This window comes from Rhea americana, unplaced genomic scaffold (assembly GCF_003343005.1).
Source record: "Rhea americana isolate MKP2758 unplaced genomic scaffold, rheAme1 scaffold_6, whole genome shotgun sequence".
Taxonomy (NCBI): Eukaryota; Metazoa; Chordata; class Aves; order Rheiformes; family Rheidae; genus Rhea; species Rhea americana.
In genome coordinates, this window is record NW_028186756.1 from 8304367 (window position 1) to 8316570 (window position 12204).

At 45.4% G+C, this 12204-nt stretch overlaps 1 protein-coding gene across 2 annotated transcripts in view; it reads right to left on the reverse strand.

The window, feature by feature from the left end:
• LOC146587400 (gamma-aminobutyric acid receptor subunit beta-4) overlaps positions 1-12204 on the reverse strand; it is a 70900-nt gene that overhangs the window by 12027 nt on the left and 46669 nt on the right. For both annotated transcript variants that reach the window (XM_085319798.1, XM_085319797.1), the window contains exon 4: positions 10423-10643. In XM_085319798.1, coding sequence (XP_085175924.1) covers positions 10423-10643 — 221 coding nt within the window. The remainder of the gene's footprint in view (positions 1-10422; positions 10644-12204) is intronic.

Consider the following 12204-nt stretch of genomic DNA (forward strand, 5'->3'; position numbering starts at 1 on the left):
AAAGAAAGAAAAGAAAGAAAGAAAGAAAAAAGAAAGAAAAAGAAAAGAAAAAAAAGGCAGGGGGAATCAATGAAGGAGGAAGAGTCAGACCAGAAAAGGGGAAGGTGAAGATGGATGGAAAATTGGAAGGGATGGGGAGAAGGATAGGAAAGATAAAGCACTCATTTGAAACAGCCATACATCGGGGCAAGAGGGAGAAAGGCAAGGAAGGCGAGCGTGCACCGCTGAGCAGCTGTCTCTTTAAGAAATCTCGTGTGCTAAATTTATCTCTCTGCTGTCTGTGAAGACTGTTTGTAGGAGATGAAGCCTTGAGGAGAGCCTTTGCCACTGCCTGTCGTGCTATAAATAGATTCAAAGAGACGGAGGGAATTTATATATATCCTCACTGGGTCTAGATACAACATTGCAACTGCCCTCTCTCCGAGCAGGGGGCCTAAGTGAGCTCTTAACCCTTTTATCTGTAATGCGGTTAGGGTGTAGGAGAAAGCACAGAGGGGGAGAAGGATAACAGCACAGGAACCACTTAAAAATCATCACAGTGGCTTTGGGATTGCAAGTATTAGTTTTACAGCCTCCAAATTTGGCATCTCTGGGAGGACTGCTGGAAATACACTACCTCTCCCACCCTAATCCTCCTAAACCAGGGCACCTGGACACAGGATGGTGTGGTGTAGGAGAAGAAATGAGCTACCTGGGGGTAGCTATACCTTGACAGAACAGCCCAAAGTGGCAGGTGCAGAGTCCATCATGGCCAGGCACTGAGACCAAGAGTCACGAACAGGTATGACTCATCCCCCCTGTGCTGCACACAGCATATATTGTATATATTATACCGCACYCGTGGGAAAGAGCAGCGACAAATGCATTCTTCTATTTTCCCTAAAGTGTGAGAYGCAAAAATGTATTAAATTAAAATTTTCCACCCCATTTGTGGGACCCTGTGGGCTAAAACCTTTCCATAATGTCTGTCCCAGGATTGCTGCCTGGCTGGCTAATTTTGCCACACAAAGGACATTTGGAGGAAGCCTTTTCTGGCATGAGAAGGATCCTCTAGCCTCTCAGCAGGATTTGCTTATCACCTGCAGTGCCTGTTGGAAATGCAGAGCACGACACAGTGAGCTATGGCTACCACACTCCATGCGCCAAATCCTGCTCACACTAACAGCTAGCATAAATCCAGAGCCACTCCACTGATTTTTGCAAGATCACACCAATTTACATCAGCAAAGATTTACATCAGAGCAGAACTGAGCCCTGTTGATTCAGAGTAAAAAGAATCTAAAGACAGTAGAATGGAAAGGAGAAAAACAGATTAAGATGCCATCAACCCCAGAGAATCAGATAGCATTTCCCCTTCCTCTGTATTGAAGGGTGGGTGTATCTWCATTGTTCAGCATCCTTCAGAGATATCTCAGTTGGCTCCAGGTCCAGAATTTCTAGTGATCTTACTGCAACACTGCTTGGGCAAGTCACAAYTGGGAATATCTAGCTTGCATGTTTTATTTCTGAGTCTGGGCTAGTGCARTTATTGACTGCTGTCACCTGCTTTTTCAGAGTATTTCTGCTGCAGTGCCATAGCCCACAGTGCAGGCATACACAGCAAGCCCTAAGGGACCAGCAGCATGGGAATCACCTGGATCTGGAGCTCCTACAGTGTGATAAGATGGGAGGTGCAGCTGATCTGTGGTGCTGAGTTCAATTTGCATCTTACCTCTGGGCTTCCTCAACCTTAATAAACCAGCCCTTCCYGGGCTGGTTAAAGCAAGTGGTATCCCAATGAGGAAGGAGGTTTTTAATTCATCAGGTCTCAGAAGCATCCTAGACACCAATGGTCCTTTGCTGTYCCCTGCTTGGGGTCCACAGGTGAACCAGAGCATCACAGTCACATTCTCACTCCCCCAAGCAGGCCTGGCTGTTGCTGCTTCATGCAGCACCCATCAACTTCAGTGAAGCCTGCAGCTTGGCTGTAACCTCATCACCCACTTGTCCCTAAAATATAGGATGTTGGTGCCCTAGAGGAAGCCAATAAGAGATTYTTCTAGCTCCTTTGGTGGCTGTGTAATATAGACCCACAGGACACAGCAAAATAATGAGAGGTTCTGTTCACCTCATATAGCCAAAAGAGTGCTGGAGCAAGATTAGGGCACACCAGTGACCCTGCTGGGTCACTGCACATGCCATGCATAGCTCATCCAGAAGGCCATGGGACCAACCTCTACCTAATGCTTTGATGGTTATGTACTACTTYGATATGCTCTAAATTGTTGCATAAAAAGATGTGTTCGCTTGGCACCCACAACAAATACTGCATAGGGAGGACTGACTGGATAGATGTATGAGGTGGTGGCTGCACAGTAAGCACCACAGTGGGGCAAACATACTTAAGGGCTGATAGGAGAGTAAGAAGTGGAAAAATGAGAAGAGGAAGAAAGAGTGATGAGAAAGCATTGATAGAGGAGGCAGGAGTAGAGAAGAGAGACAGGAGAGTATATAGCAAATGACAGGAGGCAACTGAGAGAACAGAACAGAGGAGAGAAGAGGGGTGAGGAGAACTAAGGGAGAACGAGCTGCGGAAAGGAGAGTGGGAGAAGAACAAGAGGTTAAAAGACAGAAAGCAGAGGAGGAGTGAATACTCATTCTGTGAGAAAGGAGATGAAGAGACAGAACAAACCATCCCCCTGTAAACAGTTTCAGACAGGGCACACTGCCTCCAGGAGGAGAGAAAAGAGAGAGAGGGAAAAAGGAGTACGGGCTGGGGGGGGGGGGGACACCAGGGAAGGATGTCACCTTCCCTGTGACATTCCAAACGGGCACTGGAACCTGGCCAGGCTGTGTCTTCTCCTTTCTTCTCCTCTTCTCTTGCTTTTATACCCATCTCTATCCCTTTTCATATTTGTATGGTGTGAAATTTCACCTGCTTTAATGGAGATTCACAGAGACACTGCCCATCAGAGGCTCACCTGCTTTTTACATGATGCACTCAGTGAAGTGGTCTGCTTTCCCAGCCTCCCACCACCTGCTGAATCTGGCCACCACCACCCTCTTCTCATACTAGCTCCCCTTTACKTCCTTCCGTTCACTCCTTAAGGATTCAGGATCAACCCCTTACATGTTACAACCCTTCTACTTCTCTTCCCACAAAAAGAACATATTCATGCCCTTGTCCTAGTTACTCCTCCTCAGGTCTTACAGACAGTCATGCTATCAAGCAGCCAGGTTGTCTCTTCCTTGTTACTCAGCTGCACTGCTGGCAGGGGAGCACAGTTCTAGGGGGAGACAGGGCTATGGAGAAACCAYCGTGTATCTCAAAAAACCCTCCCAATCAAAAATCACCAACAAAAAATATCATGCATTCATGAGGTATCAAGCAGTTCTRGTAGGTTGAGGGCTGATGAATGTCCCCCTTTCAGGTCAGCACATGGAGGACCCAAGCAGGAGCCCAGATAACTCACTATGGAAAGTATCCTTCAACCCAAGGGACAGATATAAACCATTTCCAGAAAAGCAGCCTGTGAGCACTAAGTCACACAGCATGGGAGCCAGGTCACAGCTTGTTACAGCAAGGAAGCAATGCCCACCTGAAGCTTGTGTTGGTTTAGCAGCTGCCAGCACAGAAGGGAAACCTCACCCTCCTATTCCACCACCAACCTCTTGTGAGGTGAGCTAAGGCAGTGGGGTGGGACAGTCCCGCCACATCTGTAGCTCAAAGAGGAGKGCTCAAACTTCTCCTGTATACTAGTCCACCACAAATTTTTCAGTTCCTCGCAGGCATGCATGCCATCAGCCATTTTATTCCCTCTCTGATCCTTTTCATTGCTGTTTACTTATTAATGGCTTCTTCTGTCTTATTTAGAATGATTATATAAGATCTCAGACACAGAGCAGCATAGAGTTCAGATCTGCTACTAAAACCTACCATAGTTGAATCTCTTCATTCCTTCTTCTTTTTATCCTGTTGCTTACCCCCTTTAGCTTCTTTCTCAGATGGATCTTCCTCTAAACTTCTACTGTTAAGATCCTCTGACACCATTTCACCCTTCAGATATTCAACAGGTCAGGAGAAACAAACTTGCCAGCAACAAATGTAAAGGGAAAAAAACTTGCTTCCTCAAAACACCATCTGATTTCAAAAGCAGCAGCTCCAGACTCTCTGAAGAGGACTACTAGGGTTAACTGTGGGTACAGGCCATGCAAGCCCTTCCAGTGGCTTTTGAGGACATAATGGGGGATCAGCTGCTTCTACATACGCCTTGACCTCCATTTTGCTAACAAACAGCTATGGGAGATGCAGCACAGGTAGCAAGTCAAGCCACACTTGACTTTTCAACATCAGGGGTTGAGGACCAGCTCTGACTCAAGTTTTAGTTAGCTCCAATTTCTTCCTCAACTTCTAAGTTATTATTCTGAAACTTCATACTTTTAAAATACTTTGTCTTTCTTAAACTTCTTTCCAGTGCTCCCAGCTAAGCACCTCATTCCAGCTATGGAAGCTAAAATATACATGGGGATCTCTCCCTAACCCCAAGTGGGGAACAAGGTTCTTAATTAAATTCTCTCATTTCTCCTCACCCCCACCTAATTAACTCTTCTCCCAACCCCACTCCTGTCCCTCCACATCTTTCYACTAAGACACTAACCTACGGTAGAGCTCCATGGTGAGAACAGTACAAATCTGCAGCTTCMGCTCTGAGGGGCCAGCTGGATGGACACAAATCCACTTCTTTGTGCCCAAGCTGCCAAAGGAGAGATTTTTCTTGTCCAATCTACTAAGGGGGAGCAAATAGAGCTTCTAGRGGGATAGAGCCCAAATCAGCTCACACCTTGCACCTCACTCATTTTCAGAGCAGCCTTTCTGATAGAGGGAAGAGAAAGCAAAAAGAGAAGTAGTGGATTTCTTTTCTTCTGACCTGTAAGATGRGATCAGAAAATTTCTCAGTGGCCTCGCTGCAAAGAAAGAAAAACTCTCCAGTCTTAACCTACCAGGCCTTTATTCTGAAAGAAATCAAATAACACCCATGGGTAGAGCAAGGAGACAGCTGCAAACRAAGGTGGGAGAAATTAGCTGGAGAACTAGTAAGAGCTCAGGATTTGGGGAATGTAACACAGACAGGGTSAGGTCCTGATCAAGAGCTGAGTTGGAGCTGGGACCTGTGAAGCAGAAGCCCCCTCAGAGGAGCTCCAGCATGGCACAACTAAACAGCAGGGTGGCATGGGGATCTCTCAACCCTGAACCAGGAGCTCTGACAGTCCTACCACCAAAGCAGTCCACATGCCTGAGTGACAGAGAGGCTCTCAGATGTTGGCAGCATACCTGGTTTGGGATGAGCAGCTGAGTGGGATGCTAGACACAGCTCTGTTAGCCTCTGTCTATACCCCACATAAGGGGAGCTAAAGGTAATGTTCAAGCTGCTGCCTTTCCCAGGAGCAYGATCTTCCCATGGACATGTCAGCAGTAACTTGCTGTAATGCTAGGGCTAGTTTCCCCCAGGAGCCACAGCCTTGCAGGGAGCAGCTGACTGATGGGAACTCACCTTTCTGACAAGCAGAAACTAAGTGCTGCCAAAGCAGATATACTYAGCTTTTCTTATTTTCAAAATGCAAAATTTTAGTTGTTGGAAGTATAACAACTCACTTTCCTCATTGCTTCAAGCACCGAATGTTTACACTGATGAGGATGGCAGAGGTCAGCTTTCCCAGGAGAGCACTCATTGGTCTCAGTGCCCTGCTTTGCCTCAACACCATCCAAACTGTGCTGCTATTGCGTTGTCTCTAAAACACACCTCATTGCAGTGACTATTATGGGTATGAGAAAAGCAAAACTCACATGCACACCCCACCACCACCACCTTCGCAGGAGATCCCTTGTTCTCTCCGCACAGGAGAGAATTTCTCTCTGTCATCAAATTCCTCTGCAGTTTTTCAGTTGCTCTGTTTACATTGTCTGGGCTCCTTGCCAGCCAGGCATTGCATCTCACTTGCAGTCCACTCAGCTTCGCTCTGCTTCCCAGCGTCCCAGTCCTTCCACTCCCCCTGCAAGCTGGAGGATGCAGTTGGAGCTACTCAAAGCACCTGTTTTGCTGAAATTCAGTTTTGTCCCTAAGTAGAACTACATCAAATACCTTCAAGAGTACCCTAAAAAACATTTTAAAGCTCATTTTGGAATGCGGTTTCAGATTACCATATGAGAATTTCAGCATTGTTACGGATTTTCTATTTTTAGTTCTTTGAAAACAGATAGCAAAATATTGATGACATTAGCATTTATTTCACCACTATATGAAGGTAATGTGGTCTAGAAAAGGAAATAATCTTAGCGCATATTATATACTAGTTGCCTTCAATTACTTTAGATGTAGAGATTCAGAATGTACGATTGGCTTGGTAAAGCTTTTTGAGTATTACAGCAGCGGTGGGCTAGACACTGTCTGGAGGTCCAGAGAAAGCCTTTGATGATTCTATATGATACTCAAATGTCAGCTGTGGTAGCACAGGCATCCTGAAATAGTGGGGGAAGTATTGACATAAAACCAAAAAATTCTCTGCATAAAATTAGGAGTGAAATGTCAATATTTTCTGAAACATGTTTTCTTAAATGAAATATTCCTCTCTAATTTTTTTGTTTAAAATTTGATGAAACCAATGCAATTTCTGACAAAAAAACATTAGGAGGAGAAAGCACATTAAATTCAACTGGTTCTAGTCGGCCTTTCCTCACTATTTTATCTGCTTAGTTCCACTACCCTAACAACTGATAACTTTGTTTTTGTGGGGAGCTGCTTTAAGCCTACCTTCGTATTGCAGGCTTTCTGTATTGCTTTAGCACTTTCCTGCTGCGTGCCACAAGTGACACTTCCCTGTGCTCGACAGGCACTTTTAATTCCAGCAAGGTGTTTGGAGGCTCAACAAGTTCAGACACGACCATGCCAGGTTATGCTTCCCTCAGGCCCTGACAGCTCAAGTGGGTTTGTATCCTCCCATCGCAGCTATACATCCTTGCCGACCACTTCATGTTCACAGAGATAAGAGTGCCTTCTCAACCATCTAGGCTCGAGGCCCCAATTTGTCCTTCTGGGATTTGTGCCATCTGCTAACTTGTAAAGGAAGGAGCTGGGAAATACCAGTTTCAACTCCTATCCATGCAGCAGCCCTGGAATTGCCTYCCCTGATTCAAACCAGTACTGTTTATGCATCCCTTTTGTTGGAGACCTGGCAACCAGCTTTTAATCCAAGCCCAGTGTGAATTAATTTTGGAGTAAGCCTTTGTATCACATGCTTTCCTAGGATGTAGTTATATTACATCTGCTGCATTCCCTTCATCCACTCACTTGCTAATTCTATCAAAAACAAGCATATGCTTCTTTGACACAGAACTGTCACAATGGAGCAAAGTGGAGGAAGAGAAGGCTTCATTTCCTTGTGGAAACAAGTTATCTGAAGCCTGATTTTGTCTCAGTGAAGTTGGAAACAAAATACCTGTCRACTTCCATATGAGCTAACTTGGACCTTGGGGTCTGATTCGGGGTTTGAGACTGATCCTGCAGGTCACTGGATCACATGCTCAGAGCTGGGGCCTGCCAGGGTGTCATCCTCCCAGGTCTCTGACATCAGAGACGGCTGGAAAGAAAAACAACTGTTGTGCTACAAATAACATGATTGAGTCACTTTGCTACAGGATCAGCTCAAAGGAGGGGGAAGTGACTAGCAAGAAGGTAGCAGGAGAAGGAGCAGAGCCGTGGAATCTTGCTTGCAGAAAAACAAATAAGCAAATAAATGAGGAGAAACAGAAATTGCCTTCTTTGGCCTTCTTCCATCAGGGCAGCTCCATTTTTAAGAGCAGCCAACAAGAACAGGCTTCAAAATTCAGGGAGAACATGCATTTTCCCTTCTGTTTGCAGGGCAAGCATAGGCATAGTTTTATAGCAATAAAGGGAACACAGGTGAATGTGATCACTGTTTTCTTACCTGCTTACACCTGCTGTGCATGTGTTTATATATTACTGAATATATCACAATTATTTGCACCTGCAAAGCTGTTCCTAGGACTCCTACATCAGCAAAATTCACAGGTGCTGGAAGGAAGCCCTAATGAAAATGTTGCTCATACCCCTATAAATAAAACTAGAGAGAGTTCTAGCATTCAGGGGGTGATCTGGCTTCTCTCTTGAAACCCAGCATGTCTTCAGGATAGTAAAAGCAAGCCACCTTGACCTGAGGTACAGCCCCAGGAGCTCCCACTGAAGAGAAGAGTGGCTGAAATTGCTCAGTGCTTGGTTTTTGCAATTGCTGTTTTTTCCAGGGTTGAGAGAGCAGTTTCCAGGAAGAACAGTGAAATGTTAACACAATACAGTCAGCTCTTACTACAGCCCTGGAAATTACAGGGGCAAAACAGCTGTCATTTTCTTCCTTCTGGCCTGAATGTAATTTTCCTTTTGTTGCACCTGTCTACACAGGCCATTTGAGGGAGTGCAGAGTTCCCCTCTCAGCACTGCCATGCCCMTGGGGACTGGGCCTGCCGGGAAGGGAAGGGAAGGGAAAGGTGCAGGAGGTGCTTGCACAGGCTTCCGAGCTGGAACTAGCATGAATGCAAACCCTCCAAGGACTGCTTGTCACCTGTGCTGCAGGGTTCACACCACTCATTATTTGAGCTGACTAAATTGAAGCTGATATTTATATACTAGCATTTCTGCTTCTTTTGCTTTGCAGGTGCACGCTAAGACTTCCCGCAAGTTAGGAGACACAGCTCTGTGTTCGGATGGGCTAACTCAGCAACAGAGAGCAACCTGAGCTTTGGTGAAGCACAAGTTTAACATCTCTTTACTCTTCCTCCCCGAGTGGCTGAAGTTCATGCTCCAACCTGCCCCAAGTCAAAGTGTTTTCTCACCCTGCCTTTGTTCTTGTTTTAACACAAATTAGGAAATCTGCGTTAGTCATGTGAGTGAAGGCTACATGCCTTTTGCTATGTAAGCAAAGCWTGCTCAGGGCTCCTTGTCAGTACAGGCCGAACAACATCACTGTGGTGGTCAGAGAAGAGAGACCTGGGTACTTTTGTCCCAAGAAGAGAGAGGCAGAGTTGGGACAGAGAAATAGAGCTGAGCTTGTTACACGTTCTGCTGTCTCCAGGCCTGGAGCAATGGGCATCTGCTAATAGGAAGGACAACTAAGTACAAACATCACCCCATGTACCCCAGCCTGGTCCTCAGCAGCAGGAGCTGCCACTGCTCATTCAGCTTTCCAGAGCTCTGCCATGGGGRAAATAGCAGGCACAGCCACCTTGCTGCCCTAGCAGGAAGATGTCCTGGGCAGCCTCCTACTTTGTGATGCCTACRTTCAGGCCTGCTCTCCCAGACACAGCCCTGCAAGTTAAGGAGGAGATCATCATCATAAAATCAGACTTTGCTACAAAACACGAAGGAGCAGAGGAGCTGATACTGTAAATGGGAAGGGTGGGTATACCTTCTTTGAGAGAGAAAGGTCTTTCCTCCCACTTTGTTGCACTGGGACGTAAGCCCAGAGCTTCTATTGCAATCATTTGTGAATGTGGAGGCAGGTCTAAAAACCAGCTGTGAATTTTGGTATTCAAAAAGAAGGGAAAAGGAAAAAAAAAAAAACTTGTGAGAAGTGCAGCTCAGAGCAGACAAATAGAGGACTGAGAAAAATCACTGCCTGGATATCAGCTGTAGGGTCCAAAACTTGCACCTAAATCTTACCTATGGCTGCAAACTTCCCTTTTAGTCCTCTGCTCCCTCCCATTTAACTTTCCTTTATACCCTGGCATTTCATACATCCAGATAATACAGTAAGGCCAATCTTTGCCACCTCCACTGCACACCAGCACAGCATTTTCAAAGGCTGTGAACTTAGCTACACTAATTTATTCCAGACACCACAAAAACCCTCCTCACCAAGGACTATTTCCCTATTAAATATCAACTTTCAAGCTTCAATCTTTAGAAGTGCTCTGGTAAAGACAAGAGACATTTTTTTTAATAGTACAAAAACATGCCTCCTATCTCATACTCAAAAATGACTTAAGTGATTTGACTCAAATGCTATGAAATTCAGCCTTAGATACCAGACTAATGAAGTCTCATCTCCATAGGCCAAACTTGCAGAAAATTATAAGCAACTTAAAATGAGTTTCAAATGAAAGTGTTATGCAACAAGAGTGACAGTGACCTGAAATGCACAGAACTGACTATTCCCATTTCCCATATTTGTCTATAGCCGTATGGGGAAGCAACCATTTACAGCTTGGAGAAAGAGCAGATGCTTAAAACTGAGCAACACTCAAGCACCTTTTGGTCTTTTTGATCTTTGCCTGTGCTTAAAGAAAATGCCAGAATCTCTTTGGGAATAGGTGAGAATTTAAATGAGATGTCGTTGTTCTCAGCCACAACCAACAAAGATTCCCCTCGGACTTACCTCAGGCCATAGAGGACAGTCCCATCAGGATGGAGCCGAATCATGCGATTCTTCACTGTCACCCCATGCAGAAAGGACTTCTTGTCATTCAGGAAATAGGTATCAGGCAGCCATAACTGGTCAGCCACCCTGTTATCCAGGGTCAGGTTGAGAGGAAGGTCACTATATGCTAGGCGTTTGTCCCGCCAGCTCTGCTGGAAGTACATGGTGATGGTGTAGTCCTGGGAGAAGAAACATGCAAGTGTCAGCTTGGCTTCAGGGTAGGAACATAATTCTCAGTCCTTTCACTCCTGATGCTGCCGAGACCTTTATACGTAAGCAGAGTCTTTGGCACTTCCTATAAGAAATACRCTTTTTTCTGGGAAAGAAAGGAAACAAGCCTGAGCCTTGTAGGGGACAAAACAACATTGCATATCTCCAATTAAGCACACATCCAGTGGAGACCCAGAGGTCCTAAACCAGATTATTCAAAGATACAGTATCACAGCACTGTACTACAAGAACACCTATTTCCTCTTGGATATGCTAGTAGGACAGGAAGGTGTTTAGTACACAGTGACAGAAAATACTGTCACAACAGCCTAATAGGCTAGAAGTTGAGATTCTTTTGCTATAGAGGAAGCCTGAATGGGTAAAACAGAGCTAGGAAGTAGCGTTTGTAGATTAGGAAGTGGGCAGGGTAAGCAGTGGTCTCAAGCTCTGTAAGGCTTTGCAGCAAAAGTGTCAGTAATTTTGCACAAGTCTTTAAACAAAAAAGCATTCTGCAAATGGATGAAAATGAACTTGTACAGTAATGCCCCGAGCTAGGGGACACATTATCTCTTCATAAGCAGATACCTACAGTGCCAAGGGACTCCTGACCATGTCAGTTTGCACAAGGGGCAGCAAGACTTTTTCTGCTCAGCGCATACCACCTCTGTGCAAGGCATTCGTCAGGACTTTGCATGTGCACCAACAGCTGGGCTGAGCACAGAGCCACGCTGCCTATCTTCTCCCACTGACAGCTTCATTTGAAGCCAGGTTTATTCAGCACCTCTGAAAACAAGCTCAAACAATCCCACAGCACTGTTATGCCAACTTCAGGAATCTAACTATGATTCAGAAATCTAGACCCATACACATATTCCAAAGGTCATGGAGTAAATCCTTGGTGGAATCTGGATATAAGCTGTATCTGTCATCTTCTGTATTGTATTGAAAAGAACAAAAACATAGTGACAGATTTTTGGCCAAGAAATTGTTTTGCTTTGCTTTTTAAAGGACTGCTAAATTCTTGACTCAAAAGCCTGACAGACAATCTTTCAGCGACCCCAATATTTTCTTGTTTGGTCAAGACCTCACAAAGGAAAACATYGTCCCTGCTGTGCCTCCCAAGGGGTTTGGACCTGAACTGTAGTGAGAGCACAGAGCAGAGCATAAGTGCTTGGAGCCTCTTACCCTTACACTACCTGCTCTTCCCTTCTCCAGTCACACTCGCCTCAGAGGCAACCATTTCCATCCTCCCTCCCCAAGAATTCAACAGCACATTGCAGCAAGCTGCATTAGCAACCTGCATTTTCTTAATCCCCGACAGAGCTCTGCAACACCTCTGCCCTCAACCAGGCTAGCCTCCTGTCATTGCAGGCTCCAGCCAGTCCCTGGGAGTGGCAGACAAGAGGTTGCACTGACCTCCAAAAGTAAAAAATAAGAGTGAAATGCTTACAAAGCAGAGGGTAAGCAACACCCAAGGGATACACCTTCAAAATTTGCTTCTTACACACTTCCAGGCTTGATGGGAACAAA